The 22,853-nt window shown below is 48.0% G+C and overlaps 10 protein-coding genes across 10 annotated transcripts; 6 read left to right on the top strand and 4 right to left on the bottom strand.

Moving 5' to 3' along the window:
• Positions 1 to 101: 101 nt before the first annotated feature.
• Positions 102 to 1,875, bottom strand: FOIG_12533 (uncharacterized protein). The gene is made up of 2 exons (XM_031213446.1): positions 1,021 to 1,875; positions 102 to 974 (listed from the first exon to the last, which is right to left on the bottom strand). Exons 1-2 carry the CDS (start codon positions 1,681 to 1,683, stop codon positions 318 to 320), a joined length of 1,320 nt encoding a protein of 439 aa, XP_031056777.1. The 5' UTR covers positions 1,684 to 1,875; the 3' UTR covers positions 102 to 317.
• Positions 1,876 to 2,170: 295 nt separating this feature from the next.
• Positions 2,171 to 3,925, bottom strand: FOIG_12532 (uncharacterized protein; the record flags this gene model as incomplete). The annotated part of the gene is made up of 3 exons (XM_031213445.1): positions 2,171 to 2,413; positions 2,463 to 3,347; positions 3,398 to 3,925. 3 exons carry the CDS (start codon positions 3,923 to 3,925, stop codon positions 2,171 to 2,173), a joined length of 1,656 nt encoding a protein of 551 aa, XP_031056776.1.
• Positions 3,926 to 4,637: 712 nt separating this feature from the next.
• FOIG_12531 (uncharacterized protein) lies at positions 4,638 to 4,911 on the bottom strand (the record flags this gene model as incomplete). The annotated part of the gene is made up of 2 exons (XM_031213444.1): positions 4,638 to 4,777; positions 4,827 to 4,911. 2 exons carry the CDS (start codon positions 4,909 to 4,911, stop codon positions 4,638 to 4,640), a joined length of 225 nt encoding a protein of 74 aa, XP_031056775.1.
• Positions 4,912 to 7,190: 2,279 nt separating this feature from the next.
• On the top strand, positions 7,191 to 9,740 carry FOIG_12530 (uncharacterized protein; the record flags this gene model as incomplete). Its single annotated transcript, XM_031213443.1, has 8 exons — positions 7,191 to 7,232; positions 7,349 to 7,566; positions 7,658 to 7,759; positions 7,887 to 8,063; positions 8,118 to 8,223; positions 8,275 to 8,742; positions 8,910 to 9,357; positions 9,406 to 9,740. 8 exons carry the CDS (start codon positions 7,191 to 7,193, stop codon positions 9,738 to 9,740), a joined length of 1,896 nt encoding a protein of 631 aa, XP_031056774.1.
• A 2,288-nt stretch (positions 9,741 to 12,028) lies between these two features.
• Positions 12,029 to 14,490, top strand: FOIG_12529 (uncharacterized protein). Its single transcript, XM_031213442.1, has 2 exons — positions 12,029 to 13,161; positions 13,216 to 14,490. Exons 1-2 carry the CDS (start codon positions 12,207 to 12,209, stop codon positions 13,869 to 13,871), a joined length of 1,611 nt encoding a protein of 536 aa, XP_031056773.1. The 5' UTR covers positions 12,029 to 12,206; the 3' UTR covers positions 13,872 to 14,490.
• A 569-nt stretch (positions 14,491 to 15,059) lies between these two features.
• Positions 15,060 to 16,082, top strand: FOIG_12528 (uncharacterized protein; the record flags this gene model as incomplete). The annotated part of the gene is made up of 1 exon (XM_031213441.1): positions 15,060 to 16,082. The coding sequence occupies one exon, from the start codon at positions 15,060 to 15,062 to the stop codon at positions 16,080 to 16,082; it is 1,023 nt and encodes a 340-aa protein (XP_031056772.1).
• An 853-nt stretch (positions 16,083 to 16,935) lies between these two features.
• FOIG_12527 (uncharacterized protein) lies at positions 16,936 to 17,637 on the top strand (the record flags this gene model as incomplete). Its single annotated transcript, XM_031213440.1, has 1 exon — positions 16,936 to 17,637. One exon carries the CDS (start codon positions 16,936 to 16,938, stop codon positions 17,635 to 17,637), a length of 702 nt encoding a protein of 233 aa, XP_031056771.1.
• A 734-nt stretch (positions 17,638 to 18,371) lies between these two features.
• FOIG_12526 (uncharacterized protein) lies at positions 18,372 to 19,658 on the top strand. The gene has a single exon (XM_031213439.1). It carries the CDS (start codon positions 18,596 to 18,598, stop codon positions 19,496 to 19,498), a length of 903 nt encoding a protein of 300 aa, XP_031056770.1. The 5' UTR covers positions 18,372 to 18,595; the 3' UTR covers positions 19,499 to 19,658.
• Positions 19,659 to 19,831: 173 nt separating this feature from the next.
• On the top strand, positions 19,832 to 20,626 carry FOIG_12525 (uncharacterized protein; the record flags this gene model as incomplete). The annotated part of the gene is made up of 1 exon (XM_031213438.1): positions 19,832 to 20,626. One exon carries the CDS (start codon positions 19,832 to 19,834, stop codon positions 20,624 to 20,626), a length of 795 nt encoding a protein of 264 aa, XP_031056769.1.
• Positions 20,627 to 20,763: 137 nt separating this feature from the next.
• On the bottom strand, positions 20,764 to 22,343 carry FOIG_12524 (uncharacterized protein; the record flags this gene model as incomplete). The annotated part of the gene is made up of 3 exons (XM_031213437.1): positions 20,764 to 21,883; positions 21,930 to 22,048; positions 22,101 to 22,343. The coding sequence occupies 3 exons, from the start codon at positions 22,341 to 22,343 to the stop codon at positions 20,764 to 20,766; spliced, it is 1,482 nt and encodes a 493-aa protein (XP_031056768.1).
• Between the last annotated feature and the right edge of the window lie 510 nt (positions 22,344 to 22,853).

The raw sequence follows: 22,853 nt of genomic DNA, 5'->3' as shown, positions 1-22,853 counted from the left end.
GATCCTGGGAATTGCGATGCACAGGACGGAATTGATTAGATTTCTAGATTAAGAATACATCGGTCTTCTGTCAAACCTTTTTGCATTTGTAAAGTGATACTCATACGTCTCGCGCTGTCTGAGGCTAAATTCTGTTAATACTGACTCGACAGTTGTGTCATGATCTTGACGTGCACAAATGAAGCTCAGATGGGAGACTAATCATTGTTTCTTGGAAGTCTAACTTGGTGCCTCCCCACTATCCTACACTATACTGACGACTCTTGTATCTACCTTTGGACTTTTCATCCTTTCAAACCCCAAAGAACGAACAGTTCTTACAACTCGCCATTCTCGAAATCACCGTCATCCTCCTCCTCGACATACTCCTCCAATCTCTCCTTCAGCTCCTCAACACTAATCTCACCTTCCATCTCGGAAGGATGCTCGCCCTTCCTGTGAGGCGGAATAGGAATAGTCTTAGGAACCTGAATAACACCATTCTTACCAACAGCATCATTAAACCCAATAACATTATGTCCATTCAAGACAATAGTAGTCCAACTCTTGAAAGTATGAACATCAACACCAACGCTCCTCTCAAGAAGAGTCGGAAGCTCAATATGGAAGTCACCACCGTGGCCAAAAAGCTTCTTCGACATCTTCTCGTCGCCATAGTAAACCTCATCACTGTAGAGAGTAATGTTGGGAACGATCTGGTACTTCAGAAGAGCCTTGAGATACTTCTTGCCGGTCTCGGTGTTGAAGAGGAAGGCGTTTGCGCGGGGACCCAAACGGCGCCATGCGTCGTTGGAGGGAGCGAAGACGGTGCTGCCGACCATGGGGACGTTGTGGATGTACTTGACGAAATCGGTCTTTTCGAAGGCGAGCAGGAGGGTTGAGAATTGGGCGGGGAAGAGGCTGATTTCTTTTCCGATGAAGGGAGGAGGGACGAGGATTCTGTTGACGGCGTGGATGATGCCATTCTTGGTTTTCTGTAACAGTCAGTGAAGACCAATTGATCTAGTGGAATATACCTACGAAGTTGACGGCGATGACCTTGCTGTACAGATTAAGCCTCACACCAGAGAATCCGACGCTGGTACGAAGACGCTGAGGCTTATCGCCAAGCCAAGGCTCCTTCAGTGTAGTGGGAATAGTATGTGTGAAGAGGATTCGTGACGCAGGATACTCGCCAATACCAAGATGGTAGTTAAGAACAGCCTCGACGAATTCATCACTAGGCTTATCCTTATGATGATGAGGAATATGCTCAAACGCCTCATCAGTCGGGACAAAAAGCGTGTAGTTCGCATCAGTGCTGTTCAACAACTTGCCGAATTTCTCATGCTTCTGTACAAGCTTGAAGAACTTCTTGGTGTGGTTGCTCTTGGCGATGAGTTCGTAAGTCGTATGATCGGTAAAGTCACCGCCCGTTCGGCCAAAGATATCCGCAGACTCGTCGTCTTCTACATTATCAGCGGGAAGGAAAACCTCTTCATCCTGGAGTCTGTTGTGAATTGCGGCTGTGAACTCAGTGGAGAGCTGCTCGGTCGCTTCATCAAGATGCTTGCGGAGACGCGTAGGAATATCTTCGAGCGTTTGCTTAAGATCATCCTTCCAGTTATTGAAAGCGTCCAAGCCCTCGGGAATCACGAAGGCTGAAGTGGCCGTAGCCAAAGTAAGAGCCAAAAGAGACCTCATAATGAATAGATCAATCAACGAACTCTATAGAAGAAGAAATGACAATATCAAGCCACTCCAACGTCCTTATCAATGATGAGAAACGGTCAATGATGCTCTGACTTTATATCGATCGCACGTCTATGACGGAACAGTGTTGGCGTCATCAGCTATTTTACCCCGCATGGGATGTAAGAAAAGATGACGTGAGCTTTCAGGCTAAATATGTCTCATCCTTTTTGTCACCCCTTACGCTCGGCTTCTTCGGTGTTTCTGGTCTGACGTGAGGCAAGGGTGTTGCGAAACGCAAATAATTGGGCTAGTCGTAAACGCAGCCATTTCATTGGTGAGATGACGCGTTGAGGATGTCGCCTTTTGGCGGATTAATGATGTGTACGCGTACAACGCCGCAGTGGTTCAGCACGTATTACCCGAGCACGTTTCACCTTATACGCGGATACTTTAGGAATCTGAATTACATAAGAACATCCTCAATTGTTGACTACATTTAGCTACCGGCGACATTCTCCTGATCACTCTTTCCAGCCTCATCAACAGGAGCCAAATTCCCCTTCGAAGGCCCCATCACACAAATACCCTCTCGTGAAAAACGACTTCCATGAACAGGACAGTCAAAGCTCTTTTCGGTAGTGTTCCAGCACACAACGCCTTTCATATGGGGACACAAAGCGCTGTATTGCTTGACGTTACCTTCTTCGTCTTTGTACACCGCGATGGGCTTTGATCCGGCCTAGAAATGGTTAACTCCTGCACGAACAACAATGATGAAGGGAACTTACCTTGTTCAATACTCCGCCCATCCCACGACCGAGGTCTTCAATGTCTGTGATGTCGGACTGTAGGAAGCGCTTGTACTGCGCGTTGATCTGTACGTCGTGGGCGATCATGCTGGGGAGGGACTTGGCCATCGAAGCGATGCGCTTCGGGGAGTAGACGTCTGCCCATGGATTCTTGATACCGTCAATTTCATCCGCGATCAACCGCCCAGCCAAAACTCCATGCGTAAGACCATCGCCTGAGTCACCAGTGATGATATAAATGCGATCGTTGCCCTGGTTCTTACCAATGAACTGCATGAAATCGACAGGTTCAAAGATCTGTCCACTCCAACGATAGTCAACAGACTTTACCTGTGAAAACCTCTCACGCGTCCATTTCTCAAGCTCATCAAACTCAGTAGTCGTATCTTCCTGCCCAACCTTATGATCACAGCCTCCAACAACGAGATAATCATGCTCATCATCACAAGCCGTCAGTCGAATATACTTATACTCCTCCGCCTGATCGTACAAAAGACAATCCTCAATAGCGCCCTTGGGCACACGCGCAGCGATACAGTAAGACCGCATGAACTCCATCTGAGCAATGACGCTGAGCTTCTGGAGAGGAACGCACGTTGCTTCGACGGCGTTGTTGCACTTCACGGTATAGCCATCTGATGTTGAGACGTTGACGGATTTGTTGCCGATGCCGAGAATCTCAATGCCTTTTTCTTCAACGGACATGACGCGTGTTTCGTCGAAGCAGCGGAAGTTGGGCTGGGTTTTGAGCCAGTTGAGAATGCCGTTGAGATACTTTGTTGGATGGAATGTTGCCTGGTCTTTTACGATGAGACCGCCGCGTTGGTCGATTGCGCCGTCCCAGCCACGAACAGTCAACGATTCCTGTACAAAATTAGCCGGGCTTCCAGAACGCGAATATGTCAGAAACTTACGTCAAATCTAGCATCAATGCCGAATTTTCGCTGAGCAGCCTCTTCCTTACGAAGATCATTCATCTCATCTTCATGTTCTTTCGCATCCTTGGTAGAATACTGAGAGACCTCGTATGCCGGAAGCTTGCGGTACTCGCACTCAATACCGAGCATCTTGGAAATCTCTCCGACGCGGTCTCTCCCCCAGGCGTGACTTTCAGCTGCAGCTCTTGCGCCTTCATCACCATGCTTCTTCGCAATCTCAGTATACCCGTCGTCAAGATCATTCGTCAAATGGCCACTAGTTCGACCTGTCTCTCCGGAGAGAACCTGACGAGCTTCAAGAAGGACGACTTCGCGCCCGCGAGTGACGAGCTCATAAGCAGTAGAAATACCACCGATTCCAGCACCAATAACGCAGACGTCTGTTTCAATGTCTTGGTTGAGCTTAGAGAAGGATGGCCGGTTGGAGACGGGATCTTGATGCACCCAGACTGAGTCTGTCGCGCCCGACGTATAAAAGAACTGCTGTGACTTAGAAGATGCCATGGTGGATTGATATGCTTTGAACGATATTTGGATTGTGCAGCGACGTGAGATGCGAGAGACGCGGAATGATGCTGAGGCTAGTGAGAAGAGCATCCTAGGAGATATGGGTGCAAACGAGTTCGCAGGAGGGCTGTAGCGAGCTCAAGAGGTGTATATCATGGCGATGGCAGGAATTGGGACTAGATGGTAAACCGTACAATATAAGACACGGACGAATTAAATGCACTTAATTGGCAATCGAGATCAATTCAGCTGCAAGTCTAGCCAGGGATATGCATCTCGCTCCAATAATTGTCGCGGCTGGTATTACACCGCATCAGCTTTCACATCACCAAATCGTCACTATTTCCATTACATTTCCCATGCATGTAATTTGTTAGCAGTCTGCGGAGAAATTGGTCCTACTGCGCATCATTGAAGCTGAAATGGGAACACTGTGACGTTGACATGTCTTGGCGGTCATGTCAACGTCAGAATGATGACTACGACAGGACAGGCATGCTGGAAGCCAGCAAAATATCGATCGCTTTTTTGGATACTACATGCACCGTAGAGAAGACGAAATCTTTGTATTTAGAAAAAAAGAATAACTAGCGGGACGTCACATTCTTATAGTCGCGGTCGTGGCGATACTTTATAATGCCAACTTAAGATTGGAACAACGGGTCGCAGCGCTTTTTGGGGAAAAAATGTTTATATGCTAATTTACTATTCAAGCCTTCTTCTCTCCTCCCATGTTGTTCTGAACCGTTCCTCCAATGCTTCCCTCTGTAGTGAATTGCTTCCCAATCATGCCCTCCTTGTCAAAGGGACCACCAATCTTTTGAGCGGTTCCTCCGATAGCTCCATTCTCTGTACTTAGATTAAAATCAAGATTCACTGTGACTGAAAGGGAAAGTACCTGTGAATTGCTTGCCAATGCTGCCTTGCTCATCCATGGCCTTGGGCACGGTGTCGGTGAGGTTGGTGGTGGGCTTGTCGGACATGTTGACGATAAAAGTTGATTGGCGAGAGCTGCGATAATTGGATAAGTATTGACAATGATGAGTGATTGATGTTTGCGATAATGACGAGACTGATCAGTGAATACTCGGTGTCGGTACTTTATACTTGTCGTGTCAGCCGTTATAGATCTATGATGTCATTTCGAGCCATGATATCACCAATGCAGGTCAGATCTATAGGGCGGATCCATAAGATCAATTACCCGATCATTGACGTCGAACTCAAACGGTATGAAGTCATGAGGCTGAATGGCTGTATCATCGTTGCCTAAACTGGCAAGCATAGGCGATTCATTGAGGCATCACGTGTAACTCGTGAGGTCCTTTAGGATTATAGCATGAGAAGCTTGCATCTGATTTGCAAGAGGACATTGGCAAGCGACAAAATGCTGCTCAAGTGGCCTATGTCCTGGTGTACTTTGATGATTTTTATACATATGGACGCCTAGCCGCGTTTGCAGAAGTGGTGATCTGGTGCCCACCGACCCCAAATCCCTTTGAAAGTGTATAGAAAGGCAATTCGAACCAGGATGTAGTGAAGAGGTCAAGCCCTATACTGAGTGGTAGTTCGGCAAAAGGTTTTGTCTGTTTTAGACATCTGATGCTGTTGGTGATGGAAAATCGTCGCGCCTATAGGGTATGCAGATTAGACTTGGAAGAATCCAAAGCTAGTGTATAGCAAGGCTCGCGTATATTATTACAGAACTTTACGCACAATTACAACAGGAGAATGAACAGATCTCGTAGTCGGCGTTCAAGTTGCAGGGTTTCAGATGTCTTAGATTTCCAATCTTGTCAGAGCGTTCATGCTACAGGGTAAGGAAGTCACACTGGAAAGCATGCAAGGTTTAATTTATACACGGAAACTGTCTCACTTGGATGAAATGTTCATAGCCTAAGGAAAGCTTTAGCCGGTAGTAAATAATAGTTAGGAATATTTGGGCCTATGTATAAATAAATATTTTCGAATGGCTCTGCGACACAAAGCACTAGACTTCAAACACGTTGTCTTAACGGAGCAAATGCCAAGCTTAATAGATAAATCTGCGGTGTTAATCCTCAACGGATGACGATAACGCCATCGTTGTATGTCCGCGAAACTGCCACATCGACTTCTGCCACCACTACCTTGTTTAGTGGGTCTGAGCATTGCTGATTGTGAGACCAGTCTACTGCAATACCTCTGGATACTTCAAATACCATTCCGAGACTATCACTATGATAATTCTCGAAACATCAAACGGTGCCAATGCCATCCTCTGGGGTGTTCGGTATAGGGTAGTCAGGCTGAGTCAGCAATGAGGTCGATTTAAGGTTGTGGAGCAAAGCGCTTGGACGTCCAGAGATCTGAGCAAGGATCACAACAAACCTGATCCACCCGTGTCATGTGACTATGGTAATTGACCTCAACCTCAATATTTCCCAGCTTCGCTGCCAGCAAGGACAAGTGTAACTTTGTTTTCCTTTTAATGGATTGTTTTTTCTATCTATTAAACACCATCCCACCATTGCTGCATAATGAAAAATGAACTGTCACGTGACTTGAGAGGAAAGGTGAAAAATAGAATAGGAGGATAGGAAAGTAGGATAGGAATATTAATTTGCAAGTAGCAAGTCACAACCATTTACTCACTTAACTAGACAGACTTTCATTTCTATTCGCCATTAACTTAGTACATCTATTGCCAGCTTTGTGCGCGTTCAGAGATTTTCTCTTCAACTTGCAGGCTCTGATTGATATACTTTTTTCCTGGTGTCTAAGCATATTATGCAGAGTCATTCTTGGGATATACAACAATCTGTAATTGACAACTGTCATCAGGGTACGTTTATGGTGCTGGTGAGTGGCGCTGTTGCTCACTTTCTTTATTTGAACCTTTTTGGAAACTCTGCGGCTCCTAATAAACTTTAGTTTATTCTACAGCTTGTGTGCTGGGGCTTGAAGTTTCTTTTAACTCTTAACCTTACATACAGAATAACCAGTCAAGGAAGACCAAGCTTTCCTGCATGAATACCCAGCCCTGCTTATTTGCCAGTGAATAGTAATGCCTTCAAATCTTGTTTGACTCCACTGAGGACTAACCAGCAGGAAGTATCCATTGGCGCCCAAGGCGAAGTATGCGATGTTGAGTTTCAGTAGGGCAAATCGTGCGTAAGCCCTGCCTTGACTCCATAAAAAGGCTCTGGGTCCGTTCATAAATCTTCCAGCATTCCTAGTCCTTACTAGATCTTCACCGTGGGCCATACGACCTGAAGTCGCAATGCCGCTCTTACTCGCACCATACGATGATGCCATGCGTCTGGTACGTCCTCTCAGCGCTTGCAAAATTTGACCGCCCGTGGAATTCGCCATGAGGACTGGTCAAGCATTTGACATGTGTAACCCTGTTTGAGATCAATCGTTGACATCTATCTCTAGGGCATGGGGTTCAACTCGTACACCCAGACCATGTGCATCTACAGCTACAGCGCCGTCGAAGCTACGGATGAGAACATGATCACGTCGCAGACTCTACCGCCAAAGATTACGTACTCGTCTAAGCTCTTCGAATGGGTGTCCGAGGTCGTTGATACGATGGATATTTCGCGCGCTGCCACCTCAAGACCGGCAGGATGGAAGTCCAAGGACACATCAACGTACTCAATGACGCCAAGATCGACGATGCCCATATCAGTCTGATGGTATCAGTACGAGTCATGAGCCAAATCACCAATCTAACTTCGATAGTGTCAAGAAGGCTTCAACCGACTCTACCATGGACTTGGGCAATATTTGCAAAGTAGCTACGATCACATCCGTCATCCAGGGTGTAAAAGTCGAAGATGTAACGTGCGCTACTGATATTACATCTATTCTGAACATACCCGACAAATTCCCTACTCGTGTTGTCCAGAATCCTCAGAGAACTTGATAATGTTGGATATTATGGCACTGAATCAAGACTAATAAAGCATAGAGCCATACGTACCAAGTACAAGGAAAATCGTAGCTTCAACGAATGGTCGACGTATCAGGTCCTGAAGCCGCTTGATTACGACAGTGTTGCTTCATACACCTCCAAGCTCTTCGACAACTATATGCAGTACAAACACTTGTCCAGAAAGGTTCAGGATATTATTTCTCACCTAGATTAGTATAGTATGTCTCGAGCTATTCTGGTAAGATATCCAAGTGGACTAACACATAGCCTCGCAGCTCAGGTTGACAAACCTAGGGCTATTTCACTTGAACTGAATACTCTCCTGGCTGCTCGCAGCGCGATTGATAAAGATATAAACAAGATCGTTGTAGTTGTAAGTTCAGCTTGTTGTTTCTCATGTATCGTCTAACTCTTTACGAACAAGGTGAACACTTTGACACGGCACCCAGAAGCTAACAATCCCAAGGACGAGCTCGTGTACGGTATTATCAACGAAGCCCTTTTGGAGTCGCCCCAACCTGGTTCACTTGAAGATTCCCAAGTACAACACAATTTCTTCCTGCCTTCTGTTCCAGGTTACTCGCCGAGTGAGACGAGTAGCGGCGTTGAGGAGCTTCATACACCTTGGACTTTTGATCTAGACTCTGCAAGTCTCAGTGGGAGATCCCCTGTATTTCGAGGTAAAACGGAGCCCTCCACTGATCTGGCAATGCGCGTGCTGGTCCAACCTGAAGTTTGGGCGGACTTGTTACCTGTGAAGATTGATCATCTGACCAGTCTCATCAACCAGAAGACTCAGACCGTTCCAGCATTCACCGTCAAATATAAAAGGCTCCACATTCTTGCTGCTGTATTTGGGACACATGACGTGGCAGTAAAGCTCCGGGAATGGGTCAGTGTCGGCCAAACTGGAGATCGGCTGGTCATCCCTATCAAAGACATCAGCATGCTTGAAAACCGCGAATACCGTGGGGCCCAAGGGCAACGGCCAACCTCTCGTTCATCTAAAATTTTACCGATAGGCCCATACGTATTTGTTCATTTGACCATGACGAGCAGTCAATTGAAACACTGGAGATTACCCATGAGTCTGAATCACAGAATGCCAAATTTGTTCACCCTTCGCGAAGTACCTGTTTTATACTGGGTGTAACATATGGCGGCAAGATCTATAGCTCCTCTGAGGATCTCCTACGGTTTGTGGACAATGCCGATCATGGCACCCCACGTGACTGGCTTTACATCCACTTTAACCGCGAGACTATCAAGGATGAGCATTTGGGCAAAGATGGCATGACGGGTGTTGTCTTATATACATACTCGATACTCAATGGAGTTCAGAGTGCTGTTTCCATGGGTACCGCTGGGTGTATGTTGGTGGATCAACGACAACTTACGACCGTCACCAAGGAGACAGTCAACGGGGCTAATGATAACTTGTTGAAGAAGGACAGCAAGGAAGTCAAAACCCACCAGATCACTCTGGGCAAAGGCATCGAGGCACCAGGTAAGTCATGTGGTGGTCCTGACCTTGTACAATTAATAACCCGTCCAGAAGGCTACTCTTGCACTTTCCAGAGCGGCACTCTCAAAGTCAGTCCCTCTGAGACGCCCTTTATGCAGTTTAAGAATGGTGTCAAGTTTGCCCTCAGGAACAATGGTAGATTTGAAGTGCTTGACAAGCAAGATGAGGCCTTCTGGTCCAGCGAGGAAGTACCTGAAGGTCAGATCCCTCGGCGCCTAGAATTCTGCAAAGACGGCAAGTTGCGGCTTTGGAACACCGACGAGCAGGTATACTGGACGCCGTTGATGAACTTCACTCGCTGTGAAAGGAAGATGGTGTTTTCAAGCGAATTTCCACACTTGGAGATCTATAACAGTGAGGTTTAACCGGATTGACAGGCATGCAAAGAAGAACTATGCTATGTCTGTCGTCCTGCCGTAGAGTGGAACTTCCCAACTATGAACTTATACCTTGGTTATAAGGCAACGAACTCCGGTGATGGGAACAGGATATTCTCTTCACGATATAAGCTTATGAACTTACGCAACCATATGGGAGCTTGATCGCTACGTTGACTCACGGCTTGAGTTCATTTGTAACTAAAATAATCTTGCCAGCCATGGTGTTCTGCTTTCAGAATTGTTGGTCCTCCTGGCCCCAGTCAAGCATCTAGTTAGTGAACAACTTCCAATCGGGTTCTGCCCTCGTTTTGTATTGCCATCGGCATTTGTTTCTCGATAAATAGCTGCTGCATAATATTGGGCACCGAACGCTCAAGCAATTCGCGAGTATGTTGCCAGTCTATGAAGCTCAACTGACTTCAGGCTACGGTGCCAGTTCTCGATCGACGTCGAAAGCGGTATTGCCCACGCCCGCGAAACCACAAGTGCCATGAGTGCCGTCATTGCCCCAACGGCGTCGATAATTTCTAGATCGAAAAGCGAAGAGAGTCTAAACGTGAGGTAGTCTGAGACTACTGTCGAAGGCTTTGAGATAAGTCGACCACTGAGAATATCATCGAGATCAATAAGTAAACCGCACCAGAAGCAATGGCGTTATCAACCTTCGGGATCTCAAGAACTATAGCCAATGTTAGGAGAGCCACTGAAGATGCTTTCGCAGAACATGGCAACCAGCGATCAAGTTCACGAAGATAGCCAATGTTCATGTAGTTGATAGCACACCGGCTCGCATTGTTGGCCAACGCTTTGGAAAAGTATATCAGATGCTTTGTACATGAAAGGGCTCCCGTGTAGCAATGCATCAAAGGTCTCTAGGACGCTAGAAAGGACTGAGGTTAAGCTAAGAAGGATTCCTACATCATCGTGGGACAGCCGATGACATGCTTTAGCTGACTTGTTGATGTGCATCCTCACATGGAGAAACCGGAGGGGGCATAAGCAGTCTTCCAGTAACTTTCACGATACTTGCAGTAGAGTTGACGTAACTGATGTCTAGGCTTCGCCCTCAATAGCCGAGAGCTATACCAGTAACTTCAAGGCCGATACTGTATCTGTTACCCATAGCAAGGCTGTTCCTCTTCAGTTGATATGGATGTAATGCATATTCGAGTTTGTCATTGCAGGACTTATAGCCCAGGTTCCTCCAGTTCTCCTCTGCGAGCTGGGAGGTGAATCATGAGTTCATCCCATTTACCCCCATTCACGTAGGGCCAGTGCTGGAAGATGGAGGCGACTCTCAGGGATTGCCGTACCTACTCACAAGGTTGGGAGATTCGTTGCGCCAATGCGGCTCCGTTACCAGGAACTATACATACGTGTTTGCTGAAGAAGACTTGGCGAATCTCCCCAATGTTTGTAATCTTGACAGAAGTAAACCCCAGAAAGCCAAATTGCGCGGCTCGAATTGAGCTGTTGCAATTGGAAACTTAATGCCGCATCTGCTCCCCCAACGTGCAGCCGCCTCACTCATGCTTGCGGCACAGAAGGAAATGGCCCTATTGCCCGACTGGACTCTGAGACACTTCATAGGCTGAACGACTTGTGGCGAGACATCACGATAACACTGAATATAATGCCGTGATGCGGGCCTTTAAACCCTCAACCGCTATATCATTCCCGATCGAATCCGGAACATCCGGAATCAACGCCGGCGGCCCGAGATATCTCCCTGAGCTTGTGAAATCCCTCCTTGACGTCAGAACAGGTTATTCTACTGGTCAGAAGACGAAACCGACGGCTCCGATCTTGCGTGGTATAGCGGATGCGATTTGTGGAGTTTCCCGCAATCACATGCATTAGTCCATTGATCATCTGCTCCTTTACAGAGCCTCAACGTAACCTCAACGGGAACAGTGGAGTTTATCTGACAAAAACAATAAACAGTATTGGTTGAAAGAAACATTGAATGGCTGTCTGCTGCGACGGGATCAACGGCAGCCTCTCCTCCTCAAAGCGCCTCATCCGTTGCACCCAAGCCTCGTCAATCAGCCCCCAAACCATCATCAATCCTCAAACGCGGGGCTTTCCCCAACTTCCCAATTCATCTCATCGGTCCATGTTAATCAGGAGATAAAATGTCACAGTAACATGTCATGGCACCACTACCCCAAACGCGGGCACGTATCGGAAGCTCGGCCGTTTATTTCCCCGTGGGGTTAAGGGTCTCACATGCTTTGCGGCTCCGAGAAATATTGGGGTATCCCCCGGAGATACGAATGTCATCGCCCCCCCTCCATTCCGAAAGTGGTGAGATTTTGGGGTTTTGGAGGGATATAAGGACTTGCTTGGCGCCAACACTTTTCATCTCTTACTTCCATAGCTCTATGCAGAGTGAACTTCACCAAACTTCTACGCTCATCCTTATCTTATCACTATAGTCACATTCCAGTCATGTCTATAGTACAGCCCATCATCCGAGACCAACTCGTCATCCACAATGATGACGACTGGGACTCGGTGTACCACGTTGAATGGGAACCCGACGCCAACTTCTTCACCGGTTCTGAACTTCGTCCAAGAACACCATTATGCAAAGCAACAGCCGATCACCAAATCACACTAGCTCGCGCCGCAGCGCTGATTATTCGCTCATCTCTCAACAACATCCCTCTGGATATCCCGGACTTTGATCCCTCCAAACTTACCGGCTTCCGAAAACAATTGTATCAATGGATGCAAGCTTACAACTCGTCTCAGGCGAGTAAGCTCGTGCTGGGCGACGTGACGATGACTGTTACGATTGAGATACTCTCGTCGCTCATGCGTATGGGCGTTGAAGGTGAGCTTTTGGCAAAGATCGGACCGAACTTGGGAGCCATTCTGCAAGGGACTATTGATCCGATGCCGCTCCTGTTGGAAGGCGATAGGTTCAATCGGATGCAAGATGGGATGGAATTGATGCAGAAGATGAGAGCGCATTTCCGACAATATCTCTCATCATATGCGACAAAGAAGCCTGTTCTGAACGTCCTCGAAGTCAGCGCCAGTACGAGCAACACCACGCAGACGATCTTTGAAGCGCTTCGGGAACAGAAGAGTGTCTCGTATACACTTACGGACTCGTCGCTTTCAGTGCTGGAGCAAACGAAGTCGGGCGTCACCAAGGACTTCCTCAAGTTCAAGAGCCTCGACATTAACCGCGATTCTATTGAGCAAGGCTTCAGTTCCAATACCTACGACGTTATTATCGCCAACAACATCCTTCAAACAGCCAACTCTCTTTCAGAAACACTGGCCAACTTGCGCCAACTTCTCGTCCCCGGCGGTGCCCTCGCTCTCGTCGGACTTTCAGACATATCACCGGCTTACAGCCTCATGTTAGGTATGAATGAAAATATGTGGTCAGGTACGTGTTCTTCTACTCACAGTAACTCTAGGCCTTTACTGACAAATAGTCTAGATGAACGTTTTGAACAATTGCCATACCCGTCCAACGACGACTGGAACAAGTTGCTACAGGGTAACCAGTTCAGCGGCCTCGAACCGGCAACCAAAACATTCGATTACATCGGCCAATCCTGCTACTGCGTCGTCTCAACAGCCGTTGAATCAACTCAGCAGTTAATGGTTAATATTCTACCAGGATCACAGGGCAATCTGTTCAGCTTTGCGGACCAGCTGGCTTCAGTACTGGCAGAGAATGGTACCGCATCAACTATAACACCAACACGTCTGGAAGATATCTCGTCGCGATTCGTTTACGTCGTCCTAGATGACGATTCCGAGTCTCTGAGCGATTATGAGAGTCTGTCCGAAGCGAACAACATTCTTTGGATCAATATGGAAGCTGGGCTTCCAACGCAACGTGATATAAACATCATCAGTCGTTTCGCTCGCGGCGCTCGAAAGGACAACGAAAGTCTCAAGCTTGTGAAGCTCGACGTCAAGCAGGAGTATCCAGAATATTCAGACCTTCTTAAGGTTATCATGCGGATTATCCAAGTGTCGTTTCAGGAGAATCGTGGCTCGAGGACGGAATTTGAATATGAGTATCGCAATGGCACAGTTCTTGTGCCGCAAGTAAAAGGGTCGGGGGTTACGCAGAAGTCTGTTTGAGGGGAGCCAGCCAGGCAGAAGGATGGATCTTGGCGACTTGGAGTTAGTTTGTCTCATTTGGCGTAGTGTTCGGAGTACGCGTTCATCTGTTTATTGGAGTTTGCGCAGGCACTTATTGGGGATACTCGCAGGAGACGTTCCATCGTTCGCTGAATACAGTACGGTAGCCTTGTTTTGTCTTCAAATTGACTTCCTGTTTCCTTTGTACAATATATTCGGCCCTTCTTGATGCAAGCTCATCCGGAGAGCGACGTAGCAGCAACACTGGCGAGGCAACACGAGAAGCGTAAGCTCCTTGTTAGATATGTCGCAATGGAAACCGAGCGCACGCGTATGCTTCAATGTTGGTCAGCCTCAGCTCGAACGGCTCAAGCTGTTCACCCATCCTGTGCTAAGACGTCTGTCATGTACAAACGCGCCGAGCTATGATAAGCGTAGTGCCAGCTGCCAACCTGTGCCAGTGCCACGGAGCAACGTGTGCCACGGTTATCTGTCATTGCCTAGAGTTTTTGTTCTCGCAATGTCAATCAACCATCCTAAGTGACTGCTCTCCTCTTGTCATACTCCTGCTTCATCAACTCCCCCCCAAAACAACCTCTTCCTTTCCCATCTCTCCTCTGACTTACGACACACTGCCTTTAAACGATCGCTAAACAATCATCTTCTCGTCGCTGGCCGTCACGACAGCCTTCCACTTTCTTGACTCACGATTCCCAGTCATCCGCAACAAGGTTGACATTCATCTTCTTCATTATCTCACCTTCGATCCTTTGACCAACCTGCCAGCATAGTAACGACATCGACTCTTCACGACTCTTCATCTTTGACCCTTCTGCATTTAGAGCGAATAGCCTTCGAAACTATCACGCATCTTGCCATACATTCAGACCATCAGAGAACCTTTCTATCCTGACCCAACATACGAACTCTGCAAACAATCTGACAAGTCATCTCTACTGCCTTAGATATCTACTGGCCCCAATTCACTCCAACAAACGCAATCAGCAGCTCAGCTGATCTCACAAGATGTCTTCTGACTCGGCTCCTTATGGAATGTCCGATCTAGATATCTATCTCGCCAATAGATATGGTCCCAAGGCTGTTGCCAGCGACTGGGCCAACACAACAGAAGACTGGGACAAGATCCGCCGTAAGTGCTCATACACTAGGACGAAATAGTATTTTCCCATGTTGCAGAACCTCGGTCCTATCCCTCAAGCCTTGACCAACCCTCTCGGCACACCTACTGCTGATCTCGCTCTCTTCGAGAAGCTTCCCAGCGACAGTATGAACAGCATCCTTCGTCATCTCGATGTCAAGTCCTTCCGCCGGTTCAGAAACATAAACGCGAAGGCGCACAGAATCACAGAGACAGTTTTAGACTGCAAAGAGGTCATGGTCCATGGTAGCACGGCTGTCATCAACCTTATCCGTACCGGCTTGAGTCCCCATATTACCATCGGCGAGATCCACAAGGCGCTCACCTCCCCCAAGTGCGAGTTCTGTGGCGACTATGGATCAATCCTCTTCCTCCCGACCTGCACTCGAACCTGCCACAAGTGCCTTCAAACATCGCCCCGCATGGCGGTTATTGGATCAGAGGAAATGCTCACCTACTATCCACGATTCACCATGTACGGAACTCATGACAATCGTCCGCGTCTCCTCGAAACACTTGCTAAATCATCCATGCGGTCTATCAAAGTCCGCAACCATTCACGGCCCGGACGAATGTTGAAGGGCATCCGAGGTGTCTTGGTGGACGACGTCTTCAGCTCCTCCGAACTGGGAATAGACACGTCTGATCCAGTCAAGGACCTTTTTTACGATGAATGGCTGCAATACCGGACAGCCGCTAGCATCCATTTCCCCTATCTAAACACGTCCACGGGTGAAATAGAAGAAGGACGTAGTTGCAAAGGCTGCCACGAAGCATTCGAAAAGCGACTCATCCGAGCAAACGGCCCCCTAGGCGACATGAGAATCAACCCTGATGCCGAAGACCGCGACCGATGCTACTCACACAAAGACTTCGAGAAGCACTTCGAGACTTGCGTGCATGCACAGCGAATCTGGATGAACCGCGTACCGCCTGGTCGAGAGTCCTGGTTTGCCGCGAATGGGGGTATGCATTGGGGTATTAGTGAGCGAGCGGAGTATTGCCGGCGGTTTGTAGACCAGATGCCGGTTGTAAACAACGAGGCCTTTTAGGTATTGGTCGGTGTCGTTGTACAAATCGCATTCTACATCTTCATCCTACTTGGCTATGCTTTGTACCGTCGTCGACAGACTAATCTTAATGGAGTCTGATCACAGAGGTGTTGATATAATGAAGGAGACTTGGCAGGGCCTTGTTGAGCTTAGGATTGTTATTTTGAGATCTGGCTGAGTTTGGATGTATTGGGACGAACGGGGGACTGGACTACGAGGAGAGAAAGACTGAAGAATAGCAAACTGTCAGAGAGCAGAAATGTTAGAGTCATGTCGTGTCCCTTGCTGGGTCCTGAATCGGTGATAGCTACTGGGTCGGCGAAGGTATGAAGCGGCCAGACTTGCTGTTCTGGGTGGCAGGTGGACCTGATCCTAGCAAGAGGGAGTTTGATCCCTAAGCATTCGATGAGACTATTGCTACAGCTAGATTAGATATAAAAGCCTAAGGCAGACCGCCACGAATTTTATGAAAAGTTAGTTCGGCGTAGGTTCAGTATCTCAACGTTGTCACTGGTGAATGGCTGAAAGTAAAACAGACTTCTTCCTTAACCTTGTCATCAACCGTATGGTAGATCAAGAAGTATCACATTTACGAGGTATAATGCAGTTTAATGAAGCTTACCTTGTGATACACATTATACAAAATTTTCTTCACTGACAGTGGTAAGACAATGTACCTCTTATCATGCTCCATGTCCACTGCCAAGGTTTCCTTTTCTAACTCTACCAAAGACCATGAATCACAGAATCAAGATTTTAATTCATCAGTGTTGACAGCATATAAACAAAGTCTCCACAGCTTTCTTGATTCTTCCTCCCATTTCCTTCCATCCCATCTCACCTCATCAACAAAATGGCTCCCATCTCTGTACCCAACACTAACTCGGTGACAGGTCCCTCTAGCATCACACAAAACATAAAAGTCAGCAGGAGCGAGCTTCTTCATACCTGCTTCTACAACAGAACCAAATACTACTTTCCGACGCTCGATCCCAAAGCCCATGAATTCTCCCAGGAAGTCCGCAGGTTCTTCTCCCGCTGCTATAAAACTCAAACTCCAAACCTTGGTGTTCTGGCCCGCCTGCCTCAAGATCTCCTCGAAGAAATCGTATTGCATCTGGACATTGACTCTTTTCGCCGGTTTAGACAAGTCAGTCGCCGGGCGCGGTACCTCTCAACTGCTATCACCATCTACCAGCGTGTTCTGCGCTACGCCCCAGATGCGCCCAACGCTTTGAGAAGAACAGATCTTAGCGGCTATGTCTCGTATTCAGATGTCTACACTGCACTCACGACGTCAAAGTGTACTTTCTGCGGACAGTTCGGCGAATTCATGTTCCTTTCGACTGCTAAGCGATGCTGTTTCGAGTGGCTTCGTGCATCACCGGAGACAGCTCTCGTCAACCAAGCATGCATCAGCAGGAGGGAACAATGGAAGGATTTATACACCGAACACACTGAGGATCTTGCCGAAGCCTTGAAGTCAATGGATGTGCGTCTTTCAAGACTCATAAATGGGATGATCAGAAAATGTCAAAGACTCGTGGCGTTCTAGCAAAGGATTTACTAGCGGCATATATCAAAGTCGACAAAGGCCTGAAAGAACCTGTGCAATCGCTTCTAAAGCCTGGCTGGCTTCACTACCGCCTCGCAGCAAGCATCATCTTCCCCTCCCTCAATCCTCGCACGGGAAAACTCCAGACGGGAGTAAGTTGCAAATGCTGCCACCTAAATCTCTGGAAGCTAAGCCCCCCTTCGCTTGTTCCCGCAACGAGCCAAAACGTCATGTTCAATCTGCATTTTCGAGCTCGCGATCGATCATACTCTGAAGACGAAGCTGCTTTGCATTTTTCGCAATGCCTGGAATCGCAGAAACTCTGGCGGGTGAGTAACTCTGGCGGAAGAGAGATTAATCATTGCATGTTTATCCAGCAAGGAGGGTTTTATTATGATAGGGCGAATTTTCGGCAGCTGGAGCAGGAGAATTTGGCAGATGAGTGAGTAGTGTTGGCCATTTCGTGAAGGAAGACATGTTACGCGGGCGGCACCGTTATCCTAAACAGGCACTTAACTCAGGAACTTATCCAGACCGTATTGATACCCCGAAACATAAGAGCTATGCGTCGTCTCCTCCAAATTCTTCCCGACTGTTCATCTTCAAAACACAGCAAGCCATTCGATGTCAGCACAGCCTCATTACGTAGCTTCGCAAATGGATCCCCTCGCTCTCGCTTAGATCCAGAGGCTGACGCACTAGTCTCATTCCGTCAACTGATTCGAGATAATTCAGCCGCGCGATTATCGGAGTCTCCTATTGGTTCAGTATCTGGTTTAATTGAGATCTTAGGGCTGAGCACGATGCCGTTATAACCGATGACGAAGTGGCATTTAAGCCGTGTTTACCAGCTATTTAAGATCTTACGGTCGCTGATTCATTTATCGTATTCAATTCCTCTCATCTCACTCTCGTCTCATTCGTCAATCTTCCTCTCATATCGTTGAACTCTCTCATCATGTCTTCCTCCAAAGAAGCAGAGCATCTCGCCAACCAAACTCAGCCCTCAGATCCTTCACCAGCTTACCAAGCCGAAGCAGGCCCCTCATCTGCGAACGAACCATCATCCGATAAGATCCCCACGGCCGAAAACCCCTTCAACTTCCCATCCGAGTCTCCTCTCCCAAGCTACTCCGAAGCTTCATCCGCCCAAGAACCCCCCATCGCCATCCCCCAAGAGAACCCCACCCAAACATCTCCCTTCCTAAAAGCTTACGCACCCGCTCTTCTTTGTCATGGCATTACAAAAGAAGCATGGGGTTCGTTCCTCGATACCATCTCCGCCTTCATGACAGCCAAAGTCGGAGAGCGCGCTATTAATCACGCTGGAGATGTCGCCAAGAGCGTTGGCCAACAACCTGTCAACTACGTAAAAAATGTTCAGAACCATGCTAAGAGCGTTGGCAAGAACATCGCCGCCAACACTAAGCGCGGAAACATCCTTGGCGCCGCGGCTGGTGTCGTCGGAGGCGCTATATCAATTCCCCTAGGCGCTGTCTTCGGTGCTGTAGGAACAGTCGTTAGTCTTCCGGGTCGAACAATCGCAGCAGCCACACGAAAACCGAAAACACCCGCTGAACGCGCGGTCGCATATGTCGTTGTTGCGAATCACGATTGGCTGAACAAGCGAGGACTACACGCGAGCTTGGTCAACACAGAACAATTATCAGAGGTCGTTGGTGTTTCCGTGAAGGCGCTATTGGAAGCTTCAGCAGAAGGCGACAAGAGCGCTGGACCGTTGGGACCTCTGAGTGCGCTGAGTGATCATATTGCGCATCTGGAAGTTAATGGGCCTGGGGTTGTCGATATTGGGGCTGAGACTTGGTGGTTAGTTTTGGTGAGGATAGAAGCTACTGCTTAACGATTCTCAATTGGCGCCGATGATAATTTTCTTTTTTGCTGATAATTTTGCGATTATTATAGAGGCATTTCATGTTTTTGTTGTAATCATGATGTTTGATCGTGAAATGCCGCTTTAGTCAATAACGTTGAGTCACGATTCATCTACCCCGCATACATGCAATTATCAGTACACCTCGTGCACCAATTCCCGTCAGCCGATTTCGCTCACAAGACTCATAACCCAGCCAAACAGCCACGCGACTATCTCTACAGCCCATATAACCACTGTCTTTACAAACTTTTGCTCTTCCACTACACCAATCTTCACCAGATTTAGCGTCCTCTCACCGCCATGGCTCCAAGCCCCCAGGCCATCTCAGGCTACCTATCCAGTCTCTTCAGCCTCGCCGGCAAAGTCGCCGTTGTAACCGGAGGTTCATCAGGCATAGGCCGCGAAATGGCAATTGCTCTCGGTCGCGCAGGCTGTCGAATCGTTCTTGTCGCGCGCCGACCGAAACCCCTTCAAGATACTATCGATCATCTTGCGGATCTTCATGTCACAGCTGAGGCAATCGTCGCTGATCTCTCAGACCAAGCTTCTGTTCGCGATGCGATTCATGCGATAAAAACGAATGCTGGAACACCTGATATTCTTGTCAATGCGGCGGGGGTTAATTATAGACCTCATATGAACGACCTCTCGCAGGGAGCTTGGGATGAGACTATCGCTGTGAATCTCACTGCACCTTTCACACTCGGTCAAGCATTTGGACCCAAGATGGCTGAGAACGGTTGGGGACGAATCATCAACATCATCAGCCAGCAATCCTTCCGAGCATTCGGAAACAGCGGTGCATACGGAGCTTCCAAAGCAGGTCTTTTGGGCCTGACACGTTCACAAGCTGAAGCATGGTCGAAGCATGGCGTTTTGTGCAACGCTATCGCGCCAGGTCTTGTCGACACGCCTTTGGCGCGTGTTACGTTTAATGATCCGGGCAAGGCTGACGCTCATGCTGCGAGGACGATGATTGGACGGAATGGGCTGCCGAAGGACTTTGCGGGTGTTGCGGTTTGGTTGGCGAGTGATGCTAGTGCTGCTGTGACGGGGCAGACTATCTTTGTTGATGGAGGATATTCATCTACATGAAGATGGAGTTGGGGATTGGGCTTGAGGTATGATACCATGGACAACGGTGGGCTGATCAGATTGTACGGACTGCGATAGATATAGAGGCTTTCACTACATACTATACTCAACTTTTACATACATCCTCCTTTGCCATGTCACGCCTCACCCACCAACGCATGTCTATGCCCTCTAATCTGCCTCTTATGCAAAGCCCTAATCGTAAACGCAATCCCAATCAACCCCACCGCCATCCCAACCATAGTAGGATATCCCCTCGGATAACTCGGCGCCTCAACCTGCTGCCAAATAATCAACGGCAACCACGCCTGAAAAACATATGCCATCTGATTCATCGCCCCCGTAACCAACGCCCGTTCCTCATTATCATCACTGCAAATCTCATGCGCCCACGCAAACGTAAGTCCGCTTATACCGCCGCCAAAGCCACAGAGCATGAAACATACCCACGTAAACGGCGTAGGAACTTTCCAGACTGTGAGTCCGACGTAGGCTATGATCTTGACGAGGCCGGAGAATACGATGGCGGGCCAGCGGGCGCCGCGGAAGAGACTGTCTGATGTCCAGGCGTAGATGAGGGTTGTTATGACGCTGATTACTTCGACGATGGTGGGGTAGAGGTTTACGTCGCGGATGGAGTAGCCTTCTGATTTGAGCCAGAGAGGGAATGCGGGTTGGGAGTTTCCGCCGTTGCCGTTGTTGAAGAGAATGTAGAGAAGAACCAAGGTGTAGATATGCCAGCTGGTGAAGATCTTTTTAAACTTGGCTTTCGTGTAAGGCGATCTTTGAGCTCTGCCCTCAAGTTCCATACGTTTCTTTGCTAGGGCAATGTCCTCTGGTGTGAAGTACCAAGCTCTAGTAATCTCAGGCAAATCCGGTAGAAAGAAGAATCCTGCGATAGCGATGGGTAAAGACACGACTGTGTTAGTGATGAATAACCATTGCCAACCGTGATAGCCATGTACGCCATCGAGGTTATGCGAGCCAGCCATCAGATAACCTGATACCATAGACCCAACGTTTCCCATGGCGTGGAAGAGACATGATCGTTTGGCAAGTTCGTCTTTGCGATACCACGATCCAACGATGTATTGCATTCCAGGGTAAAAGGTACTCTCTGCCAGACCGATGAAGAAGCGGAGGACGTAGAGTTGGGTGGCGTTTGTGCATTTCGTGAGAAGGATTGTGAGGACGGACCAAGTTACTTCGCAGGCGGGGATCCAGATACTTGGTCGGATGCGCGTCAATAGCATGTTACTAAGCTGTTAGTATTCTGTTCATCATTGACATGAGGGTGAGTTACCTTGGGATTTCTCCGATGACATATCCGACTGTCCAGCAGGTTTGCATATAGTTCAGCTCGTTGCCGAACAGATTCATGTCTTCTTTCATCCCAGAAACAAACGCATTGTTGATGTTCACCTGTCCCGTCACTGGTCAGCCATTGTCTCACCTAGCAATAGAGTGATCTTACCTGATCCAAGTATTTGATAAAGTATCCCAACGACGCCAATGTCATAAGAGCAGCGTCAAGCTTGAACAAGAACTTGCGCTCCTCCGGTGATTTGTCGAAGGTATCCCATATGTACGACTTCCAGCTCCTCTTGGGTGTTTCTTGTAGAACAGCGACAACAGGAGCGTCCGAGTCTGAGCCCGGGGTCAGGTCTTGTGCGCCTTGGACCTTCTCGGATGAAACCACTCTACTTTTCTCTGCCATTGTGATTCTAATTGAGAATAAGGTGAGGTTGAAGATTGTGGCTGATCGGGGAGAAAACTTTCTTTTAAGCTTATTTTCACCCTTGAAGCTGCAGCATCATTCCCCGGGGTCTTATTTCCCTCGCACTATCAATTTTTACTGCTTCGAGTAATCTCGTCGCGTTTTAACCGATGTAGCGTCCTCCGTGGCGAAGGGAATGCATGAACAATATGCTATAGCCCATCCAATGAAAGAGTGAATAACCTACTGCTCATTCTGCACACGAATTGCGTCAGCTTGTGTTTCACGAAAGTATTTCCGAAATTACTCAGATCAGCGCTGATAAGCCCAATAGTAGGAGTCATGTATCCGCGATTGCAACGCTGGGGTAGCTTGATGATTCGCCAGTCGCGCTGACGTGACCGAGACCTGCTATGTGGTGATTTTTTAGTCCGAAATCTCAGATGCGGGGGACAGAACAAGATGCGAAATAAAGCCATAAATTACTCCTCCCGTAGAATATTCGTAGAT

Source organism: Fusarium odoratissimum (assembly GCF_000260195.1).
Source record: "Fusarium odoratissimum NRRL 54006 unplaced genomic scaffold supercont1.27, whole genome shotgun sequence".
NCBI classification, from domain to species: Eukaryota; Fungi; Ascomycota; class Sordariomycetes; order Hypocreales; family Nectriaceae; genus Fusarium; species Fusarium odoratissimum.
The sequence above is the reverse complement of the archived record's forward strand: the minus strand, read 5'-3'. Positions and strand labels throughout refer to the sequence as shown.